This window comes from Mastomys coucha, unplaced genomic scaffold, assembly GCF_008632895.1.
Source record: "Mastomys coucha isolate ucsf_1 unplaced genomic scaffold, UCSF_Mcou_1 pScaffold8, whole genome shotgun sequence".
NCBI classification, from domain to species: domain Eukaryota; kingdom Metazoa; phylum Chordata; class Mammalia; order Rodentia; family Muridae; genus Mastomys; species Mastomys coucha.
The window spans coordinates 39,162,915-39,186,360 of NW_022196914.1; the positions used below are offsets into that span (position 1 = coordinate 39,162,915).

The 23,446-nt window shown below is 38.6% G+C and overlaps 1 protein-coding gene across 9 annotated transcripts in view; it reads left to right on the forward strand.

Moving 5' to 3' along the window:
* The window catches only part of Fam172a (family with sequence similarity 172 member A), a 437,196-nt gene that overhangs the window by 232,594 nt on the left and 181,156 nt on the right, over positions 1–23,446 (forward strand). For 8 of the 9 annotated variants that reach the window (XM_031359797.1, XM_031359792.1, XM_031359794.1 and 5 more), the window contains one exon: positions 11,049–11,168. The exons of the other annotated variant lie outside the window; for it this stretch is intronic. In XM_031359797.1, coding sequence (XP_031215657.1) covers positions 11,049–11,168 — 120 coding nt within the window. The remainder of the gene's footprint in view (positions 1–11,048; positions 11,169–23,446) is intronic. 9 annotated transcript variants of the gene reach the window in all.

Genomic DNA, 23,446 nt, shown 5'->3' on the forward strand with positions numbered 1-23,446 from the left:
TCACAGGAGAGAAGATGGCAGCTCTCACTGGAGACTCCGGGTCAAGGCGGTCCCTGGAGGCAGGCCCTTCTCTTGCAGGGAAGGGGCAGCTAAGGTTGCTGATCCATCTCTGTCACTTGGAAGCTGAGAGGATCCTGTCCCTGTTGCCCTGCGGCTCCCCTGCAACTCGTGGGTCCTGTGCCTCCCGACTGGCTGCTCCCGGCTTAGGAACTCGTAATCAAAGTTCTTGCAGTGGCAAGGCAAGTTGATAGTACACAGTGAAGAATAAAAGTTTTCTGTGTGCCTTTATGCATATAAATATATAATTGTCTGGTGGTTATATCTATAGCTTTAAAATCATAAATTCTCTAAAATAATCACTTGGTTTTCTTTTTTCATAGAAAATTCATAACCAATTTGTCAGATAAACAAGGATCCTAAGTCATATACTTGTATTTGAAGTGCAGACGCGTAACAGTAATGGTCCTGACTACATGAAGTGTCAGTCTTCATGGCCATCTCTCTAGCTCCAACCTATCTTGAAATTCAGGGGTGGGAGGGAGCTTTGTTTTGTTTTTATTTGTTTTTGTAGTTGTTGTTGTTGTTGGGGTGTGTGTGTGTGTGTGTGTGTGTGTGTGTGTGTGTGTCTTTTTAGTTTTCATTTCCTGAGAGCAGCTTCCTTCCCCTCCTTCTATTCCTCTCAGTCCCCTGCACTGCCTCTCTGCCTTTTTATTTCCCTTCAGAAAAGAGTAGGTCTCCCAGGGATATCAACCTAAGACAACATAACACAATGTAGTAAGACAAGGCATAAACCCTGAAAGCAAGGCTGGAGAAGGCAACCCAATAGGAGGAATACAGTCTCTACAGCAGGCAAAGGAGTCTGAGACAACCCCACACCCACTGTTGGGAGTACCGTAAGAAGACCAAGCTAAACAACCACAGCATGTGTGTAGGGCTTAATACAGTTCTCATGGTTGCCACTTCAGTGTTTGTGAGGCCCTGTAAGACCTGCTTGGCTGATTGCATGGGTGGAGTTCTCCTGGTGTCCTCAACTCATTTGCCTCCTACAATCCTTCCTCCCCCTCTTCTATGGAGTTCCATGAGCTGTGCCCAAAGTCTGGCTATGGGTCTCTGCATCTGTTGTCATCAGCTACTACAGGGGATTAGGCTGATGGTCTAGGCTTCAATCTATCAGTGTAGCAGAATATGTTTACAAATCTTACAACTGACCAACCCCCTTCCCCCATTTAGTCAGTCATGTTTGGTTCTATCCTAGGTCTATGAGCCATTGGTTTCTGGTTTGTGGCCATCCAGGCAGTGTTGAGCATGGGCTCCCTCTCATGGTTTGGGCCTCAAGTTAGACCAGTCATTAGATGGCCACTCAAACAAGCTTTACCCCAGCACAACTTATAGGCAGGACAGGTTTTTGGTCAAAGGTTTTATGGCTGTGTTGGTGTCCCAGTCCCATCATTGGGAGCCTTGCCTAACCAATTCAGGCTTCATATCCTCCATTACCAGTACACCTTACTAGGATCAACTTAGTTGTTGACTAAGGGTCCAGAAAATTTCTACTGTACTAGGTATGAAGGTTTGAATAGATATGGCACTGGCAGACTCATGTGTTGGAATGCTTGGCCCATATGAAGTGACACTGTTAAGAGGAATGGCCTTATTGGAGTAGGTGTGGCCTTGATGGAGTAAGTGTGTCACTGTGGAGGGAAGCCTTGAGGTCTTATATATGCTCAAAATAAGCCCAGTGTAGCCACAGTCCTCTTCTGTTTCCTGTGCATCAAGATGTAGAACTCTTGGCTCTTCCAGCACCATGTCTGCCTACATGCTGCCATGATTATAATGGACTGAATTTCTAAAACTTTAAGCCAGCCCAATTTATATTCTTTACTTTAAAAGAGTTTCCATGGTCATGGTGTTTCTTTGCAGCTATAAAACCTAAACTAAGACCTTAAGTTTTCACATTTTCCTCTAAATGTCCCCTCATTTCCAACTGTTTCTTCTTGTATTCTCTCCTTCCATTCCTGTCTTTCCTATCAGGTCCCATCTGATTCCATGCCCACTCACACCCAGAATACCAGCAAATTTCATTTCCTCTTTCAGGAGATCCATACTCCCTTCCTCAGCCTTCCTTTTACTTACATTCTCTGTGTCTGTGGATTGAAGTGTGATTATCTTTTATTTAAAAGCTAGCATCTACTTACAAGTAAGAACATATCATGTTTGTATTTCTGTGTCTGGTTGCCTCACTCAGGATGATTGTTTCTCACGCTATCCATTTGCTTGCAGTTTTCATGATACCATTTTGTCTAACACCTGTGTAAATGTACCACATAGTCTTTATTCTTTGATTGACGGATCTCTAAGGTATTTCATGATCTGACTGTTATGAATGAAGCCACTCTGAACATAGTTGAGCAAATATCCTTGTGGTAGGATGCAGTATCTTTTAAGTATACCAGGAGTGGTATAGTTGGATCTTGAGATGGATCAATTCCCAGTTTTCTGAGGAACCACCATATTGATTTCTGTAGTAGCTGTATAAGTTTGCACTCCCACCAGGAATGGAGGAGTGTTCCCCTTGTTCTACATCATTGACAACATGGACTGTCATTTGACTTTTTGATCTTAGCCATTCTGATAGATGCAAGATAGAATCTCAGCATCATTTTGATTTTCAGTTCTTTGATGGCTAAGGATGTTGAACCAATCCTTAAGTACTTCTGGGCCATTTGAGATTCCTCCACTGCTGGTGGCAGTGCAAACTCTTATGCACCATGTTTAACTACATTGTTTGCTTTCTTGATGTCCAGTTTCTTGAGTTCTTTATATATTTTGTATATCAGCCCTGCAAGTTATGGGGATTGTGAAGATCTTTTCCCATTCTATAGACTGCCATTTTGTCCTATTTATGGTATGCTTTGCCTTACAGACATTTTCAAGCTTTATGAGGTCCCATTCACTAATTGTTGATCCTAATGTTTATGCTATCAGTGTTCTGTCTAGGAAACTCTCACTTGTGTTGCTGTGTTCAATGTTATTCACCTGTTACTCCTCCTATCTGGTTCAGTGTGTCTAATTTGATGCTGAGGTCTTTGATCCACCTTGAGTTGAATTTTGTGCAGGGTGATAGTTATGGATTTATCTGCATTCTTCTACGTGCACAATTCCAATTTTTCTGCCATTCACTCCTATTGGATGTACTTGTTTCTTCCTGTTCTAGAGCTTTCAGGTGTGCTGTTAAGTTGCTAGGATGAGATCTCTTCAATTTTTTAATGTAGGCACCACTTTCATTGTGTCCCATAACTATGAGTATATTGTACATTCATTTTCACTGAATTTTAGGAAGTCTTTAATGTTTTCCTTCACTCCTGTCTTGACTCACTTTTTTATGAGATAGAGAGTTGTTCAGTTTCCATGAGGTTGTAGGCTTTCAGTTATTTCTGTTGTTGTTGTTGTAATCCTTTCATCTCTGGGTTCTGATAAGATGCAGGGGTTATTTCAATTTTCTTTTATCTGTTAAGACTTGTGATGGAATATGTGGTCAATTTTGGAGAAAGTTACTTGAGATGCTAAGAAGATATATTCTTTTGTGTGAAATAGGTATATTCCTCAAGAAGAAGGAAGACCAAAGTGTGGATGCTTCAGTCCTACTTAGAAGGGGAAACAAAATACTCACAGGAAGTAGAGGGAGCAAGGGACTTGGGAGGGAGAGAGGAGGAGGGTATAAAGGGGAGCAGGATCAAGTGTGGGAGGAGACAGGGAGATATACAGAGGGTTAGGAAACTGATCAGAGGTGTGTAGCAGTGCAGGGTGGGAAACTGGGGTAGCCACCAGGAAGTCCCAGATGCCAGGAAAGCAAGAAGCTCCCAGGACACAACAGGGATGACATTAGCTGGAATACCCAACAAAGGAGAGAGACAATCTGTAGAGACCATATCCAGAGACTGTCCCACCTGGGAATCCATCCAATATGCAGACACCAAACCTTGGACACTATTGCTGAGGCCAAGAAGTGCTCACTAACAGGAGCCTGATACAGCTTTCTTATGAGAGGCTCTGCCAGAGCCTGACAATTATAGATTTGGATGCTTGCAGCCAACCACTGGACTGAGCACTGGGACCCCAATGGAGGGGAAGGACTGAAGGAGCTGAAGGAGTTTGTAACCATAGCCTTTCCTTTAGTCTCTGCTCCATACTTTGTCACTGTTTGTCCTCCCATGGGTATTTTAATCCCCCTTTTAAGAAGGATCCACACTGTGGTCTTCCTTCTTCATAAGCTTCATTTGTTCTATGAATTGTATCTTGGGTATTCCGAGCTTCTGGGCTAATATCTACTTATCAGTGAGTGAGTACCATGTATGTTCTTTTGTGTTTAATATCATCCTCACTCAGGATGATATTAAAATCATTTTGGTGGTTCCTCAGGAAAGTGAACATAGTACTACCAGAGGACCCAGCTATACCACTCCTAGGCATATATTCAGATGATGCTCCACCATGTAATAAGGACACATGTTCCACTATGTTCATAGCAGCCTAATTTATAATAGCCAGAAGCTGGAAACAACACAGATGACCCTCAACAGAGGAATGGATACAGAAAATGTGATATATTTACAAAATGGAGTGCTACTCAGCTATTAGAAACAATGAATTCATGAAATTCTTAGGCAAATGGATGGAACTAGAAAATATCATCCTGAGTGAGGTAACCCAATCACAGAAGAACACTACACTGGTTGCATAATGACTGTGCATGTTTGCACTCTTACCAGGCATGGATGAGTGCTCCTCTTACTCCACATTCTCTCCAGCACGTGCTGTCATTTGTTCAATTCTGTTATCATTCTGGCTGTGGTAAGTTGAAATTTCAAAGAAATTTTGATTTGTATTCCCTGGTGAGTAAGGATATACAAAATTTCTTTAAGTGCTTCTCAGACATTTGAGTTTAACTTTATTGAAAATTCTCAGTTTAGGTCTATACTCCATTTTAATTGGGTTATTTATTTTCTTGATGTCCAGTTTTTAGTTCTTTTTACGTTTTGAATATTAACCCTCTATCAGCTGTGTAATTGGTAAAATCTTTTTCCATTATGTAGTATGCTGCTTTGATTGATTGATATCGTCCTTTGCCATACAGAAGCTTTTCAGTTTCATGAGGTCCTATTTACTAATTGTTGCTCATAGTGCCTGTGCCATTGGTGTCTGTGCATAAAGTCTTTTCCTTGCCAGTAAGTTCAACGATATTCCCTACTTTCTTTTCTATCAGATTCACTGTATTTGTCTTATACAGAGGTCTTTGATCCATTTAGATTTGAGTTTTGTGCAGGGTAATAAGAGTTGATATGTTTGTGTTCTTCTGTACTTTTGAGGACTCTTAAGCAGAGTTGGTTCTAGTTTTTCAGTGGCAACTGTAATATTAGACTGTGTCACATCTAATAAATTGGGTATCACTTTTCTAGCTGAAGTTTCTCTTCTAAATTGATTTTTCTAGTCATTGTGAATTTGTTAAATCTCTTGGTTTGGTGGGCAGGCAGAAGGCACCCAGAGGCCTGCTAGTACAGCATGGCCTGCCCACAGAGGGAGCAACTGTGATGTACATGTATGTCATGTTGAAATGGGAAAGAAAGAGAAAGGGAATAGTTTGAGCACTTTGAAAAGAGGTAGACCTGGAGACAAGAGGGTGGAGAGGAATAGCCTGATATGAGTAGCCTGCTCTGCCACCTGAGGACATGGTGATATCCCAGCATGTGCTGCCACTGAGGGCCATGTAGCAGGCAGTGCTCTGTGTCAATATCCATGGACCATGTTACCACCAAAGACCATGTGTCATTCCTAGCCAAGCGGCTGCCTGGTAGCATATTGATATCCAAGGACTGTGCAAAGTTTGCCCTATTCACTGGCTTCCATACTTGGGATAGCTGACTCCATCGCTCACTGGCTGCAGCACTCAGGAAAGTGGGCCCTGCACCATGCCTTGGTAGCACAGTAGAGCTGGTCCTGTTGGCAGGGCTTTGGATGAGCCAGTCCCCAGTGTGTGGGCCCTAAAGGGCCAACCCTGCCTCTCACCTGCCATGCTGTAGCTTGGGAGAGAAATAGGTGCCTTCTTCCCACTCATACCCCCCACCAGCTGCAGCAGGCAGGAGAGATGGCCCTCTCCCTCACCTGCTGGATATAGCACTCAGAGAATGGGCCCTTCACTTCACCTGGGCAGCACAGTGGACTTGGCCCCAGGTGACAATGGTACTGGTGACCTGGCCCCACCCTTGCTGGCTGTAGCATTGGGTGAGCTGGCTGGAACAGTGCTGGAGAGCTCACCTTGGTGGTGTGGGTGTGGGAGAGCTGGCATGGTGACCAACTCAGCTACCAGGGCTGATCCAGGGTTTTAAGCTAGCCCACCCTAATGTCTCCCCCATCTATGAATTGCTGAAGTACATGAAGAGTCTGGTCCTATTATCCCAAAGCTGCAGAATCTCCAGAATACAGGGCGACAACAGATATCTGAGAGAAATCCTGATGAGGATCTGTTTAAGTGCAGACATGTTGAATTTCCAAAAAGTAAACCTTTTTTTCACGTTCAAGATATTTTTTTCGCTGGACTGTGGTGGCACATGCCTTTAATCCCAGAACTTGGGAGGCAGAGGCAGGCAGTGAGTTCCAGGACAGCCAGAGCTATACAGAGAAACCCTGTCTCAAAAAAAAAAAAAAAAAAAAAAAAAAAAAAAAAAAAAAAAAAAAAAAAAAAAAAAGATATTTTTTTCAAGTGAACATGTCCCATATGATATAATATTTACATTAAAACATTATCGCAACTATGTCTTTAAGGCCCTTTGCTCTTTGGGTCTCTGTTAATAGATGTCCTTCCAGAGTATGCCTGTATGCTTTGACTTTTAAAATGGGAATTTTTAAATATCTTCATATTTATTGCATTTTATCTTGCTTTTCCTAAATGAATTTTACATATAAAATGTATATTATAGGATCACTCATTTTATAACTCTAAAGCAACAAGTTAGCTGAAGAAAAATCTGTCATATTTGGCAGTGATTCAGAAAATATGTGAACCTGTCACTGTAAGCAGTCTCAAAGGGCAGAATGCATTACAGGAGCTAATTAACCTTAGAAAATAATTACACAGATATGCAAATGTTGCTTCGATAATTCTGCATGGTATCAGCTCAGGTAGTCCATCATAAAGGCAGACCTCACAGTCCTCAGGTGGTGTAGAACCTGGCCTGTTTGATAAGGCTTTGGTTACTGAATCACTTCTGTTTAGCAATTGATGGCCAGAGTCTAGCAGGGAAACCAGCCTGTGTTCTCAGTACTGCACACTCACCTGGTGGACATACCTGTGCTTTCTGCTACCTGCAAATTCCAGCAATGTTCTTAGGTGTTTTCATGCCTTTTATTCTTTACATATTCTAAAGCAACTATAAGCTACTCAGTACAAAAATGTAACTTTATAGGATAAATTCTGTTTGTTTCTATTTCTGTATTAGAAAGTCTTTTGAAATCAGTTCAGGTTTTTTTTTTTTTTTTTTTTTTGGTTTTTTGAGACAGGGTTTCTCTGTGTAGCCCTGGCTGTCCTGGAACTCACTTTGTAGACCAGGCTGGCCTCGAACTCAGAAATCCACCTGCCTCTGCCTCCCAGTGCTGGGATTAAAGGCGTGCACCACCACTGACCGGCCTGAAATCACTTCAGTTTTAAAAAGTATTATCAGTAACATGCTCTCTAAATTATACTTTGTAAACATATTAGGATTATTGGCATAATATGAGTTGTAGGTTAGGATGCAGCATCACCTCATTCCTAAAATGAGTTTGTCTTCTATTTTGTCACTAATATAATAGTTCAGAGTTACATATTTAGAATATGTACTTTGTATTAATTTTTATACATAACATTTGTAAAAGCTTAAAATTTCACAGAATTTTCTAAGTTTTTCAATGATGGAGTTTTAAATAAGTAAACAAACAAAAACCCTGGTTTTGTTTTCTTTTTTTTAACCTTCTGAAGTAGTTCTATAGGAAAGTCAAATCTTTTAGGGCAAAGATTTAGTCTCCTTTCTTGCCATTTAAAATTAATCCTTTGAATATTAAATAAAACTTTTTAATTGCTCGAGGTTGCTTAGAATAAATGATGGTTTAGAGTGCTCTAAGGCTCACAGAACATTGTAGAAAAGGACTCAAAGTAATGTAAGAGCCAGAGAGTAGAGGCATGACATTCCTATTGCAACTGGATCTCATAGAGCTCCAGTTGTGGGCAGTAGGCCTGCATTAAACTGGATGAGGCAAAAGATTGTAGTGGATTAGTGTGAGGCTCCTAGGACTCCATCCCTCCCTGCTGAGCTATTGGCTACTGTTGGATACTGGGGTAGGGGCAATTATTATCTTCACTTGTATAGTAAAAGTGAGCTCATCAAGTTCCAATGGATAGTTCCACACTCATCACCACCTAGATGACCAGTGTTAAAATTAATGAATCATAAAATAAAACCAGAAAGCGGGAAAGTGGGCTAGAAACCTGTAAGAAGTGAAATGTTCCAGAGGTGAGAGGGAAGAAAAAGGGTGTGAGAGTATACAAATGCTGTATGTGTGTGTGTGTGTGTGTGTGTGTGTGTGTGTGTGTGTCTGTGGTGTCAAACAACCAACATAGTAAACAAAACAGAAGTAATACTTTCATTATTAAAGCTATTTAATTGTATACTACTAGTACTTCAAATAGGAAGGCATGTATCACCTTTGCTGTTCTTTTGCTGTTCACAGTCAGATATTTCTGTCAGTTATTCCTGTCCTAGGAGCCGTTGTTCACTTGCTCATTGACACATCAGTAGTCTCACTGATCCACTACTCTAGCTCTTCTGATTGTGCATTGTCTTGGATTCCTGTTGGTGATCCTGCTATCAGCCTTGCTCTTAAGCCTGTTTGAAACTCCTTCTCATTTGCTCCTCATAAGCATCTACTGATTTCTGCCTAGACTTTGCCAGGAAGGTACCATACCTCAGAGTATGATTCTGCTACTAAAGAACCAGCAATAATCACTGGATAATGTCTCTTGATTTTGTTGCTTTGTTATCAGGTGTTGTTGATATAGTTTGAGCTAATCCAGAAGAAAGGAAACTAAAGAGGGGTAGATAGGTTTGACACAGAGGCAGGATCAGCAGGATTTAAGTGACTAGTTCTATGAGGAACTTAAGGGAAAAAAATAATAAAAAATGATATTTAGGTTTCAGCTGGATGTGGGGAACACAGAATTAGACAGGAAGTTCTGGAAGACTCGGGGTAGTTTAGTTGATGTGTCGGTGGTATCCAACAGGAAAGGATTAGTGGCCAGCACCTTTGTGGCTTTGGAAAGAAATTAGGAATGGTAACAGACATTAGGGAATAACAGCTTAATTGTAAAATTTCTAAGGTGGAGCTAGGCTTGGTAACTCACATCTGTAATCTTAGCACTTGGAGATGAAGGCAAGAAGATGATCATGAGTTTGAAAGTAGTGCAGGCTAGGGTGGGTTCCATGCCAGCCTGGGCTGTAGTGTAGACTGTTTGATATGATATTTTAAAATCATTTAATGTTTTGCAATAGTATAATTATAATATAATAATATAATATAAATATAATAGTATAATTATATCATATTCTCCCTTCTTTTTCATCCATCCAGACACTCCCATATACCCCTTTTTGCTGTTTCAAATTCTAGCCTCTTCTTTCAGTAATTATTATTATATACATAAATTATAGAATATGTGTATGTATACTATGTATATATGTATGTATGTACATAAGTGTACACACGGGCACACACACATCCTACTCAGTCTCTACAATGTTATATGTATGTATGTTTTAAAGACTGACATTAGCTATTGGATAAGCACTGGGTGTGCTCTTCCCCATGGAAGCCGATTTCTCCTCTCAGCTCTCCCCTGCTGCTGTAGTTCCTTATGTAGGGTTGAGACTTTGTTTTCCCCATCCACTTCAGCATCTTTATTGTTGTTGTCTGTGTTCAGTTCTTGTTAAGTCACGTTGGTGTGACTTTCATGGAGACTATTACAGAATATCACAGCTAATCAAAATGTAGAGCTGTGTAACCTACTCCCAAAGTATGCTACCACAAACCCCAGACCTCCTGCTCAGAGAGGGCCTGGAGAACATAAGAACCAGGGAGCTTTCTGTGTGACTGTGTCTCCAAATATATACTTTCTAAAGATAAAAATTGTGAATACATTCTCTTGTATAATATCCATGCTGTATTTAGGAAACTAGCTTCTAAGAAGTAGGTACACAAAACACATTTTTATGGTCTATTGGTTCTTAGCAATTTACTGTTTGATCATTATTTTCATATTATCTATATTTGTGACCATTATATGTATCAGATAATGAAATAAACATAGGAAAATTAAGTTATTATAGAAGGTTTAAAATATGTTTAATAGGGTTTAAAGCCTTAGAGTTAAAGTCCCTATATTTATATGTTTAGATTTCTCTCAGCTCTAGGAAAAATAATATCTATAGACCATACTGTTGGAAAGCATCTCTTCCTTTAAATGACTTCAATAGAAAATACCCATTATTATTTTTCTCCAAATTTTCAGTTTACTACTTAAAATCTTGTAAACCAAATGACAACATATAGATATATAATATAAATGCTTTCAGATACTTAGAAGAATGTAACTTAAATATGTTAGTAATTTATTGTTTTATCAAAATCCACCATAATATTTTATTCTGTAATTTGAATATATTAAAGTAGATCTTAATATCTCAGGAATACCTGGGTAGTTTTCTTTAAAAGTATACATATTTAATAAGCTGTTTCCAAAGATTACATTTGCAGTTAAACTTAGCAGTAATTCACTAATAGTTTTAATACTAATTTATTCTCTAATTTAAATATTCAATAGAGTTCTTTTGTTTTGTTATTTCTAAGAATATTCTCTAACCATCTAACCATCTTATTCTTATGCCGTGTTTGTAAGCATATAATTTAACTGATTACTGTGATAATCACTGGATAGAGTATGCAGTGTGTATTTGTTTTCTTTATAGGAAAATGGCTCTCCTGAGGAGCATGCAGTGTATGTGTGGGATCATTTTATAGCCCAGGCTGCTGCAGAGAATGTGTTCTTTGTTGCTCATAGTTATGGAGGACTTGCTTTTGTTGAACTGGTAAGTGCCTATTTAACTTTTATCAAAAAGATTTTATTTACTTTATTTATTTTTTGTATAAGTACACTGTTGCTCTCTTCAGACACACCAGAAGAGGGCATCAGATCCCATTACAGATGGTTGTGAGCCACAATGTGGTTGATGGGAATTGAACTCAGGACCTCTGAAAGAGCAGTTAGTGCTCTTAACCACTGAGCCATCTCTCTAGCCTGCATACTTTATTTTTTAATGTGTATATGTATATCCCTGTTTTTATGTATACCATGTGCATGCCAATGTCTACATGACCACAAAGGGCTAAGTATTCCCCTGGAACTGGAGTTATTGGGCATGTGAGCCACCTGATGTGGTACTGTATCTGTTAAAAATAGGGCCCCGCATCTGGCCCAGGCCCTGGACGAGGCGGGATGCTGGAAGTCTGACTACATGTACCCCATGTCTTGAGAGGCCACAGGACCCCGTTCCAGGGGTGGGGAGGTGCAATCTGAGGTCCCTGCGGAAATGCTGGAGTCAGTCTCAGACTCTCAGGCACCACAGATGCCACTGGGTGCTGCTGAAGAGCCAGCTCTAGGGTCCCTAGGCCGCATGGAGCCCAGGGACATCAAGTTCTTGCTCTTGGACACCACAGACACCACTAGGTGTTGCAGAAGAGCTGAGAACGGAAGAGGGCTGGTTCTGGCCTGGAGATGAGTGGGAAGGGCTGGAAGACAGCACTCACTGCGCTGGTTCCTGAGGGAGAGGGGTCCGTGTCTTTCTTGAGCTGGTGGCTTGGCTTGCTGGTGACCATTGCTAAGAAAAGACAGTCCATGTTTTTGTTTTGTTTTGTTTTGTTTTATTTATGTATTTATTTATTTCCGAGACAAGCTTTCTCTGTATATCCTTGGCTATCTTGGAACTCACTCTGTAGAGCAGGCTGGCCTCAAACGCAGAAATCCGCCCATCTCTGCCTCCCAAGTGCCTGGATTAAAGGCATGTGCTACCACTGCCTAGCTTCGGTCAGTCCATGGTTTTAAGGTGTTTATTAGAGAGAGGGAGAGAGTAGAGAAGTAAAGGACGGCCATGCCCAAGTGGAGAGAAGGGAGAAGAGAATGCAGAGAGGGGGGAGCAAGGGAGTGAGAGACAAGAGTAAGAGAGTAAGAGGGCAAGAGAGTAAGAATAAGAGAGGGAGGAGGGGGCAAGCAGCTCTTTTTATAGTGGTGGACCAGGCCTACCTGGCTGTTGCCTGGTAGCCATGGGGAGGAGCTTACCTGGCTGTTGCCAGGTAACTGTGGGAGTGGAGTCCAGACAGAATACAGGAGCTTGGGATGTTGCCCTACATGACTGATGACCACAGAATTATGGCGCTGGGGCCTCCTGTCAGGAGCCTGGTGTCTGGGAGCTTGGCAAACTTCCTTCCATCCCTTGCAGAGTTATCTGCTGGGTCTCAAGGGTTTAACCCTAACTCAACCAGAAAACAGGCTGACTTTCATGGTCCCACAGTCCTGGGAACTGAACCAGTGTCTTCTGCAGGAAGAGAAATGCTCTTAATAAGAAATGCTGAATCATCTCTTCAGCCTGTAATTCTAATTTTAACTCTCAGCCTCAGCCTCCTTACAGGTTTTGTTATTGTTTTGTTTTGTTTTGATTTGATTTGATTTGGGGATCAGAGGCTTTTTTGTTTTCGTTTGAGAGTTTCACTAGGCAGCCCTGAATGACCTGGAACTTGCTATGTAGACCAGGTTAGCACTGAACTCACAGAGATCTGCCTGCCTCTATCTTGCGAGTGCTGGGATTAAAGATGTGTGTCACTATACATACCCTTTATTCCTTTTTTTCCCTTGATATTATTATTTAAAGATATTTATTTTTTTAATTTATTTTTTTAATTTATTTACATCTCAAGTGTTATCCCCTTACCTGGTTCCCCCCCTCCCGGAACCCTCTAACACACACCCCCTCACCCTGAGTCTATGAGGGTGTTCTTCCACCTACCTACTCATTCCCACCTCCCCACCCTTGATTCCCCTACACTGGGGCATCTATCGAGCATTCATAGGACCAAGGACCTCTCCTCCCATTGATGCCTGACAAGGCCATCCTCTGCTACAGATGTAGCTGGCGCCATGTGTACTCCTTGGTTGGTGGCTTAGTCCCTGGGTGCTCTGGAGGGTCTGGTTGGTTGATACTGTTGTTTTTCCTATGGGGTTGTAAATCCCTTCAGCTACTTCAGTCCTTTCTCTAGCTCCTCCATTGGGGACCCCACACTCACTGCAATGGTTGGCTGGGAACATCCGACTCTGTATTTGTAAGGCTCTGGCAGGGCCTCTCAAGAGACAGCTATATCAGGCTCCTTTCAGCAAGCATTTCTTAGCATCCAAAAAAGTATTGGAGTTTGGTAACTGTATCAGGAATGAATCTGCAGGTGGGTTAGTCTCTAGATGGCCTATCCTTCAGTCTCTGCTCTGTACTTTGTCTCCATATTTACTTCCATGAATATTTTGTTCCCTTTTCTAAGAAGGACCAAAACACCCACACTTTGGTCTTCCTTCTTCTTGAGCTTCATATGGTCTGTGAATTGTATTGTGGGTATTCGGAGCTTTTGGGCTAATATCCATTTAACAGTGAATGCATACCATGTGCATTCTTTTGTGATTGGGTTACCTCATTCAGTATGATATTTTCTAAATCGCTGTTTTTAATAGCTGAGTAGTACTCCATTGTGTAAATGTACCACATTTTCTGTATCCATTCAACTTTAGAGGAAGATGTGTTGTTTTCAGCTTCTGGATACTACTAAGGCTGCTATGAACATATTGGAGCATGTGTCCTTATTACATGTTGGAGCATTTTCTGGGTATATGGCCAGGAGTGGTATAGCTATGTCTAATTTTCTGAGGAACCGCTAAACTGATTTTCAGAGTGGTTGAATCAGCATGCGTTCCCACCAGCAATGGAAGAGTGTTCCTCTTCACATCCTCACCAGCATCTGATGTCACCTGATTTTTTTGATCTTAGCCATTCTGACTGGTGTGAGATAGAATCTCAGGGTTGTTTTGATTTGTATTTCTCTGATGACTAAGGATGTTGAACATTTCTTTAGGTGCTTCTTGGTCAGTTGAAAATTCTTTGTTTAGCTCTGTACCCCATTTTTTAATAGTGTTATTTGGTTCTCTAGAGATTCTTTGCATTCTTTGTATATATTGGATACTAGCCCTCTATCAGATGTGGGATTGGTAAAGTTCTTTTCCCAATCTGTTGGTTGCCTTTTTGTCTTATTGAAAGTGTCCTTTGCCTTACAAAAGCTTTGCAATCTTATGAGGTCCCATTTGTTGATTCTTGATCTTACAACACAAGCCATTGGTGTTCTGTTCAGGAATTTTTCCCCTGTGCATATGCGTTGAAGACTTTCCTCCACTCTCTCTTCTATTAGATTCGGTATAACTAGTTTTATGTGGAGGTCCTTGATCCACTTGGACTTGAGTTTTGTACAGGGACATAAGAATGGATCGATTTGCATTCTTCTACATGTTGACCACCAGTTGAACCAGCACCATTTGTTGAAAATGCTGTCCTTTTTCCACTGAATGATTTTAGCTCCTTTGTGACCATAGTGTGTGGGTTCAAGTGACCGTAGGTGTGTGGGTTCATTTCTGGCTCTTCAGTTCTGTTCCATTGATCTACCTGCCTGTCACTATACCGTTTCCATGCAGTTTTTAACACTATTGCTCTGTAGTACAGCTTGAGGTCAGGGATGCTAATTCTCCTGGAAGCTCTTTTATTGTTGAGAATCAATTTTGCTATCCTGCATTTTTTTGTTATTCCAAATGAATTTGAGAATTGCTCTTTCTAACTCTATGAAGAATTGAATTGTAATTTTGATGAGGATTGCATTGAATCTGTAGATTGCTTTCAGCAAGATTGTCATTTTTACTATATTAATCCTACCAACCCATGAGCATAGGAGATCATTCCATCTTTTGAGATCTTTGATTTCTTTCTTCATATACTTGATTGAAGTTCTTGTCATATAGATCCTTTAGTTGTTTGGATACAGTCACACCAAGATACTTTATATTGTTTTGAGTCTATTGTGAAGGGTGTTGTTTCCCTGATTTCTTTCTTAACCTGTTTATCCTTTGAGTAGAGGAAGACTACTAATTTGAGTTAATTTTATATCCAGCCACTTTGCTGAAGTTGTTTATCAGCTGTAGAAGTTCTCTGGTGGAGTTTTTGTGGTCACTTAAGTATATTATCATATCATCTGCAAATAGTGATATTTTGACTTCTTCCTTTCCAATTTGTATCCCTTTGACCTCCTTTTGTTGTCTAATTGCTCTAGCTAGAACTCCAAGTACTATATTGTATAGATAGGGAGAGAGTGATAGGGAGAGAGCCTTGTCTAGTTCCTGATTTTAGTGAGATTGCTTCAAGTTTCTCTCCATTTAGTTTGATTTTGGCTACTGGTTTACTGTATATTGCTTTTGCTATGTTTAGATATGGGTGTTGAATTCTTGATCTTTCCAAGACTTTTAGCATGTAGCAGTGTTGAATTTTGTCATATGCTTTTTCAGCATCTAATGAAATGATCGTGTGGTTTTATTCTTTGAATTTGTTTATGTAGTGGATTACATTGATCAATTTCCATATATTGAACCATCCCTGCATCCCTTACATTAAAGATGTGTGCCACTACACCCAGCATTCCGTCTATTCCTTTTCTCCCCTCGATATTATTATTTAAAGGTATTTCAAACATTCTAAGAACCAGAGTTGGTACATAGGAGAATGACTCCAAGAAAACTACATCTTCCAAAAACACTAGGACTGCTGGACTTATGCACACACAGAGACTGTTCCAATACCTGCACAGGTTCAAACCAGATCAACTAACAGCACTGAGAAAGAGTGTAGACACAAGTCCCAACCCTTACCCACAAGCTATTTGGAGCTGATGCCTGCTGAGAGAGGGAAAATTCATTTTCTCTAATAGAGTGACACTGGGTACAGGAACCATATCCCAGGCAGGCCTATGACTAGTTGTAGTTGTTGAACAAAAAAATGGACTCCTTTTGTGTGTATTGGGGGAGGGGAGCTTTTTGTTTCATTTTTGTCTTGGTATTTTATGTCTCAATAGATTTTTTTTTTGTTCCTTTGTTTTAATTTTTATTTCTGTTTTGTTTTCTTTCTTTTTTGAGAGAGAGAGAAAAAGAACATGAACTTGAATGTATAGTAATTGAGTAGGATCTGGGCAGAGGTAGTGAGAGAATATGATTAATATATTGGACAATTTTTTCAATTTAAAGTCCAAAGTATAATAAATTATGTCCAGTATATGCTTGTGTGATTTTTGGAAATAGTTTATGGACCTCTTTGAGTGCAGCAGAACTTTATATTGTTAATCAGAAGTGGGCTTTGTCTGTTTCTTCTTTGCACACTACTTTAAATTTTAATATTATCATGTCAGCTTCTATACATTTCAGATGTACATGTCTGTCTTATTTGTACACAATTAATATATTGTTATCTGTGAAGAAGCCAAAACTTCCTGTCTCTTTTAATATTTGCTATCATTTTAGTAATTTTTAGCTGACTTTAATGAGTATTGTTTAGTACTTAATACTTATCAGTTTATATGATTAACATTAAAACTTTGAGAAAGTTTCTATTAAATTACATGGAACTACCAGTCTTTGCTTAGTCATAAAAATTTTGTATTTGTTAGTATTCTGATTTTTAAGAGTTAAAATTAGGTGTCATGATAGGAACAGCTGCCAGCTGTCTCAAGGTCTAATCTGAATTGTATAAAGTATTACAGATAGCCCAGTTTTTGTCACTGTTGTTGTTTAAAGATTAATGCTATAAGTTGACTAATGAAGCGTTATCATTGTGTCTAGCACCCATATCCCAGGACCATTCCTTTGCTACAACAGATTAACTTGTTGATAGTCTGGGAATGTTAAAGCCAAAGAGATTGACATGAGCATTAAATCAAAAACAATATTTGTTGTCTCATTTTAGTTTTTGGGATTGGTATGAAATTCTGTCAATATATTCCTGTGGCCATTTTGGCTATGCATGATTTAGATGAGAATGGTGCCGGCCCTTGACACCTGAGAATGATACTGGAGTTGCCCTATGTCTTGTGCTTATACCATGCTAAGATCAAAAAAATGTATTGTCGTTTCTTTCTTAATTTGACTTCAGCATTTAGAGATTGTTTACAAGCATTTTTAGCTTCACAGATTTTTGTTTATTTTTGATATATATTATGTTATATATAACAGACACCTTAAGGGAGCATTTTGCATTAGTGTGTTGTTTTTAATATGGAAGTTGAAAGAAAAATACAATATTTTAAAATAATTTGTTTCAATATCTACAGATACAAATAAATAATTATGTATTTGTAGCTATAAGTAGCTTTTATATGTAAGTCATCAAAATTACTTTAAAATTAACTTTTTAAACTTACGGAGTAACCTCAAATGTATAAAGACACTAATTTTAGCTTTGTAAATGAAATTTGGGATTAGGTTGTATTTAAGGTTATTTTTAAAATGAACTTAAGATGCCAAATTGACAGATGACCAATGTGTCAGTCTTGTTTTGCCTGTCCTTCTTGTCACACACTGGTGGATATTTCTCCACTTTTGTTCCACTTTAATATAAAGCACACAGATGTTTCAGAACAAGACTTGACTTCTGACCTTGAGGCCATTAGGGTCAGGATCCTCGGGGCCTGTGAAATTATCACAAGCTGAGCTAAAGTTTTTCTCCAGCACAGGAAGTAACTAGTAAGTAAGAAGTTAAAAAGGAGCTTTGTCTGAGAGACAAGATGGTCCCAGTAAGGGTCAGCTTCTGTAGTCTGCTGTCCCTGCAGGAGGCCATGCATGGGAGGAGGAGATAATGTAACCACTGGCAGATCTGTCAGCCCAGAGCAGAACTGAGAAGTCTATTTAATATAATATACATTGCTTACTTCTTAAAATATTAACGATTATCACTTCAACTTCTTGTATTTGGTACTTGTGCAACAAATGATTGCAGTTGTAAGGCAGGAGTCTCACAGTGCCAACTGAAGAGAGAGTGGGCCCATCCTAAAAAGTAACATGCAAGCAAATAATACTTTGCACTGATATTGTTTTCATTGTGATAAACGTGATAACATGTAACTTCATTATGTTTCCATTTCAAAATGCTTTTTCAAAGAAAGCATTGGGACAGAAAAGCAAGCTCTGTGCTTATAAGCTTGCTTTTTCCTAAGACCAACATTCTTTCTGTTATCACTAATATTCTTAAAAGCATTAGTATTGAAAATGTTAACAAGTGTTGTCTCGGGATATTTCAACATATGTGTCATATGTAATTGTCTCACGTGGTTTCAAGTTGTTAATACTAGCTCTATGAGAAAATTGTGAAAATTAATATTATAATGTATAAAACTTAAATTATGGTATAGTTTCTTCTTGGTGCTGCATTATGTACAAATCATGCATAAATCCTTTAGCTTTCAGTAGTTTAAAATATTTAAAAATTATTCAGAATTTATACCTCTTAAAAGACCATAGGGTCTGTGTCTCTGCCTCAGTGTATGCCATCATATCTGAGTATACAGAAATCCTTCTCTTCACTGTCGTGTAAGGTAGCATTCTTCTTCTTTGAGCCATAAGTACAAGAACACTGTATGGCATACACAGCTAAAAGAGAAATATACGAAATGCATTTTCTATAATCTCTATTGTCTGAGTATCATACAAGAAGACCTTATGTAGTGTATCTTGCCATTTACTGGATTAAATTTTGTGTAAAATTCTACTTTAAATTAAATGTTTACTTTGAAGTTTGCAGAACAAAATTATAGAAGGCCATGTTTTGTTAATTTTTGGTTTTGGAAGTGGTGAACATAATTTATTGTTATATTCTTAGAGTGTTGAATTGGTCCTCAAGCACAGGCAATATTGCAGATTTCTTTTCAAAGCCACTATTTATTTTATAGTAGTATGTCTTGCAAAGCAACTTTCCTGAGTCTAGCTTCATAACAACAGTATACAGTTTGCTGTAACTACAAGAAACATGATACCAAAAGTATCCTTTTCACCACCTCTGCTCTCACTGCAGAGAACACTCAAACAACTTTCTGTGATCTTAGAAAAAACAAGTATTGATAAGACATTCAAATTAAATCCAACATGTTATCAAGGAAAAGAGAAGAAACAGGCTTACCAATTGTTAATGAATTTCTGAAAATATATCTGTCTATATATTTTGTCTAAGCCATCATACACAAAGGCTTATACTTCTGTCTTAGGCATTTAATTGTATATATGATAGAATTAATAATCTTCGTTACAGTTTGTTTCCATATTGATTTGGAAAGACATGCACAGACCGTGCAGCCTACTTCTTAAAACTTAGGCTTTTAGGCTCATTTTTCTCTAATTTTCACATTTCAATTCATGTTTTGACATGTCCATAATCTCTCACAGCCACTTGGTCGACATGATTCTATTGCTTCCACTGACCATTTCACTGGGCTTTGTTCTTGTCTTTCCAGGTGCTAAGCAGTTTACCAAACCAAGAAACACTTTCATCTTGAGCTTGCAGTCCTTGTCAGCGTCCCTTACCTACTACCTGAGTTTAGTTCCCTGCTGTGCTTGCAAGGCTCAATACATCACATTCACATTGCTTCCCTTAACCAAAACAAGAGCACTCATATTTTTTATAAAGTGTACCAAGTATTTGAGTCAGTACATTTCATTAGCTTCACTGAATTGTCTCAACAGATAGAATATTAGGATCTGCTCATTTTTAGTTCCTTTTCTATGTTGTTAGTGGTTAGTTCACAGCCACCATTAAAAAACATCACTTAGAAATGTGTGAAAACAGCTCCTTTTGAAAGCACGTCTTTACCCACTTTTGATTTTGGTTTTTCCATGCTTGTCAGCACTTGATTGGCACCTCACTTGCATGTGAATTAAGGAATGAAGGGAACTCTATTTTCCTGCCATTGTTCCATGCTGGGCTCCCTGGCCTCCAGGCTGCCTAAGCTGCCTTGAGCAGCTGGTCTAAGGCTAGTTTTGGGCATAGTTGTTTGAGGATACTCAGCCTCAGCCTACTCTTAGAAGACCCTTTTAAGTTACTTGGAACATGGTTATATTTATACTGAGAAGGAAATAGAATTGAGCTAAACATTTTTAGCCTTTACCTTTAGTGATATTACTATGGCTAACTATGGCCTTAAAGTAATAACATTGTATTTTGTCCACAAAAAAAAATGTAAAATTAGTATTGTTAGGAAGTTTATTTAATGTGATTTATGTGAATTGTGACATTTTGAGTGGCTGGGAATCAGAAATTGAGGAGAAGTGAAATAAGGGAGAATAAACCATAGAAAATGGAATCATAATGACATCAACGTAACTGAGAATGAAAACATTCTTGCAACCTTACTTTGAATCTAGCCAATTCAGTAAAAATAACACTTATAGTAAAATGACAAAATACATCTTAATTAGTTTTACTTTAAAATTGTCTTGTGTTAGCTAGGTCTTTGATTACCCAAACATTGAAGAAACAGCTTTCAGGTAAAGAGTCTAATGTTGTCTTCAAGTTTGAGAATACTCAAAACAATGAGTGACAGAGGTGGCTATAAATATTTGCAGTTAGTTGGCCATTACATGGAGTTTAAGCCTTAACAGCAAGATTTCTACTAATTTATTCATTCTACTCTTAATTTCAATATTGACTGACTTCAGAATCCTAGAAGTCCATTTATTCTCATTAATCAGTGTTCCCCTTTTCTGCTGGTAACTCCAACTCTCAGTTTGACAGGAAAGACCACTTCTCTATAGCTCATTTTTCCAAGTCTACTACTTTAAGTAAAACAGGAAAATAACTAAAGTGAATTATGTTTTCATAGTGTTATATGAAATGGAAGATCTCCAAAGTACCACTTCATCCCAGTACATTAATTAATTTATTATTGTTTCTTTAGTTATTTTATACATGACATAAAATTTATACAACTAATTTGAGATATAATTACTTATTGAACTTCTTTGAGATATACTTCATATGCTCAGAAATTCATCTTTTTAAGATGTACAATTAATGTTTTTAGCATATTTACAGATTTTTACAACAATCACCAATATCTAAATTCAGATTAAATCCCTTCAGTTTAAATGCATGAAATATCACAAAATGAGTAGTCTTAAATATCTGCTCCTAGTGTCTAGTTTTATTACTTGGATTATGTTCCTCCACTTCCTCCTTCTCTTCCTGCTTCCCCCTTTTCCTCCTCTCTACCTACTTCCCTGTCCTGCTCTACCTCCTCTTCTTCCCTCTCCTCCCCCCTGCCTCCTCCTTCTTCCTCCTCTTCCTCTTCCCACTTTTCCTCCCCACCTCCTATTTTGGAGATAGGATCTCACTCTGTAACCCTCACTGTCCAGGCACTCATGGAGATCTTCTTATCTCTGCCTTCTAAGGATCAAAGTTATGCACTACCACTGTTAGCCTGCTTGGATTGGTTTTTATAAATTATGTGTGATAAATGTCAAATTTAGTTTTAGATTTTTTTTTTTTTTGAGTATGTGTATTCAACTTTCCTGGCACTTTTCATTGGGAAACAAAGTTATTTTTCTTTTTATTGTGTTAACATCCCATTAAAAAAACAATTAACTATGAATGTAAGTCTGGACTCGGTCCCATTGATAAATGTTACTGTCCTCTTAGTGGAACTACAATGACTTACTTGAGGCAGCTTTGCAGTGAGCTTTGAAGTCAGGACGTTGGTCTAATACTTTTCAAAGATTACTTTGGCTGCTTATATATCCTTAGGATTTTAGAATCAAAGTGGTTGTTGCTGGGAGGAAACATCAGGGATTCCGATTCAGGTTCATGAAATGTGTGGACACTTTGGCGATTATTGCTATCTTCCATTTCATATCTTATGAAAGCTTTTCTATCCATGAACTTGGATTGCCTTTCCATTTATCCATTTACTTGTGTCTTTAAAAATGTCTTGTTCCCTAGCTGAGAGACTATTAGCAATTGACAGCTGTTGAGGCTAGTAGGCTGTTGAGGAAGATAAAGTCTTTTCTCTTTAAAGATATGAGCATTGGTAGGTTGCCCAGTCTTTAGTAGAAGACCCACACCCTCAAGATTGGATGTACTCAAGGCTACAGTATTTTTGACTACATTGAATTTTGTCACTTCCTTTCCAATCTGGATACATTTTATGTAATTTATTTCATTTTGTAAGTTGTTTTCGCCTAGTTACCCTGAGGAGAAACTACAGCCCAAGGCTGAGTTGATCTGGCTGAGCCGCCTTTAAGATCTTAAGAGAAAGAAGTCAGTGTTTCACCACTGAGCGTGGTGGTCATTGTGGTTATTTGTTAATTCCCTGGCAAAATGATGTAAGATCGTCTCATTCAGAAGATAATGGGATAGAGCAAAGGTAGTATTTTTATCTAATAATGAATCCAAACTACTTTCTGGGAATTTCTTTTGTAATGTCAAAAGTCTGTACCATGCTAGTGTCCTTCTAAATCCACATGGCTGAGAGACTAGACGTGATCTCTCTTAATAAAATGGACATTGAAGCCAGTGAGCTGTTAAATGTAACATAGTACTTGTCAACTCAGAAAATAAGTTGACAAATTAGTGTGTTAAATACAAATACATCTTTAAAGTCAGTTTCTCACTGTATAGCCCCTAGTGGCCTATAATTCACTTTGTAGAACAGGCTCACTCCAAACTCAAAGAGATCCACCTGCCATTGGCTACTAAGTGCTGAGATTATAGGAATATACAACTATGCCTAAATAATAAATCTTTACCCAAGAAACATTTATTTCCCCATATTTGATATAATATCTCAAATAGAAACTCTAAACTGTAGATATGAAAACCTATAATTGTCTACTGAAATGCTTTCATGGGAATTGTAGAGAAACATATTTTACGTAAATAGGAACTTTTTAAAAGGTGTTCTTATGGATTATAACTCATTGTAAATCCTCAAAAATAAAGTGCCTAACTATTCCTATACCTGTGACTTGATATCTAAAGTTGAAAAGAGCTTTTGAAAAACATTTTTAATGTAAACTATTTATCTTCTACCTTAGACTGAGGCCCCAATCCTTATTAAATAATTTACTCAAATTAATTCACAGAAGTTGGGTAGGCCTCAAGTTTAAACCATAGTGAATCCATGTTAAGATATGGCTTGAAGGATTAATATAGTGAAAATGGCCATCTTACCGAAGGCAATCTACAGATTCAATGCAATCCCCATC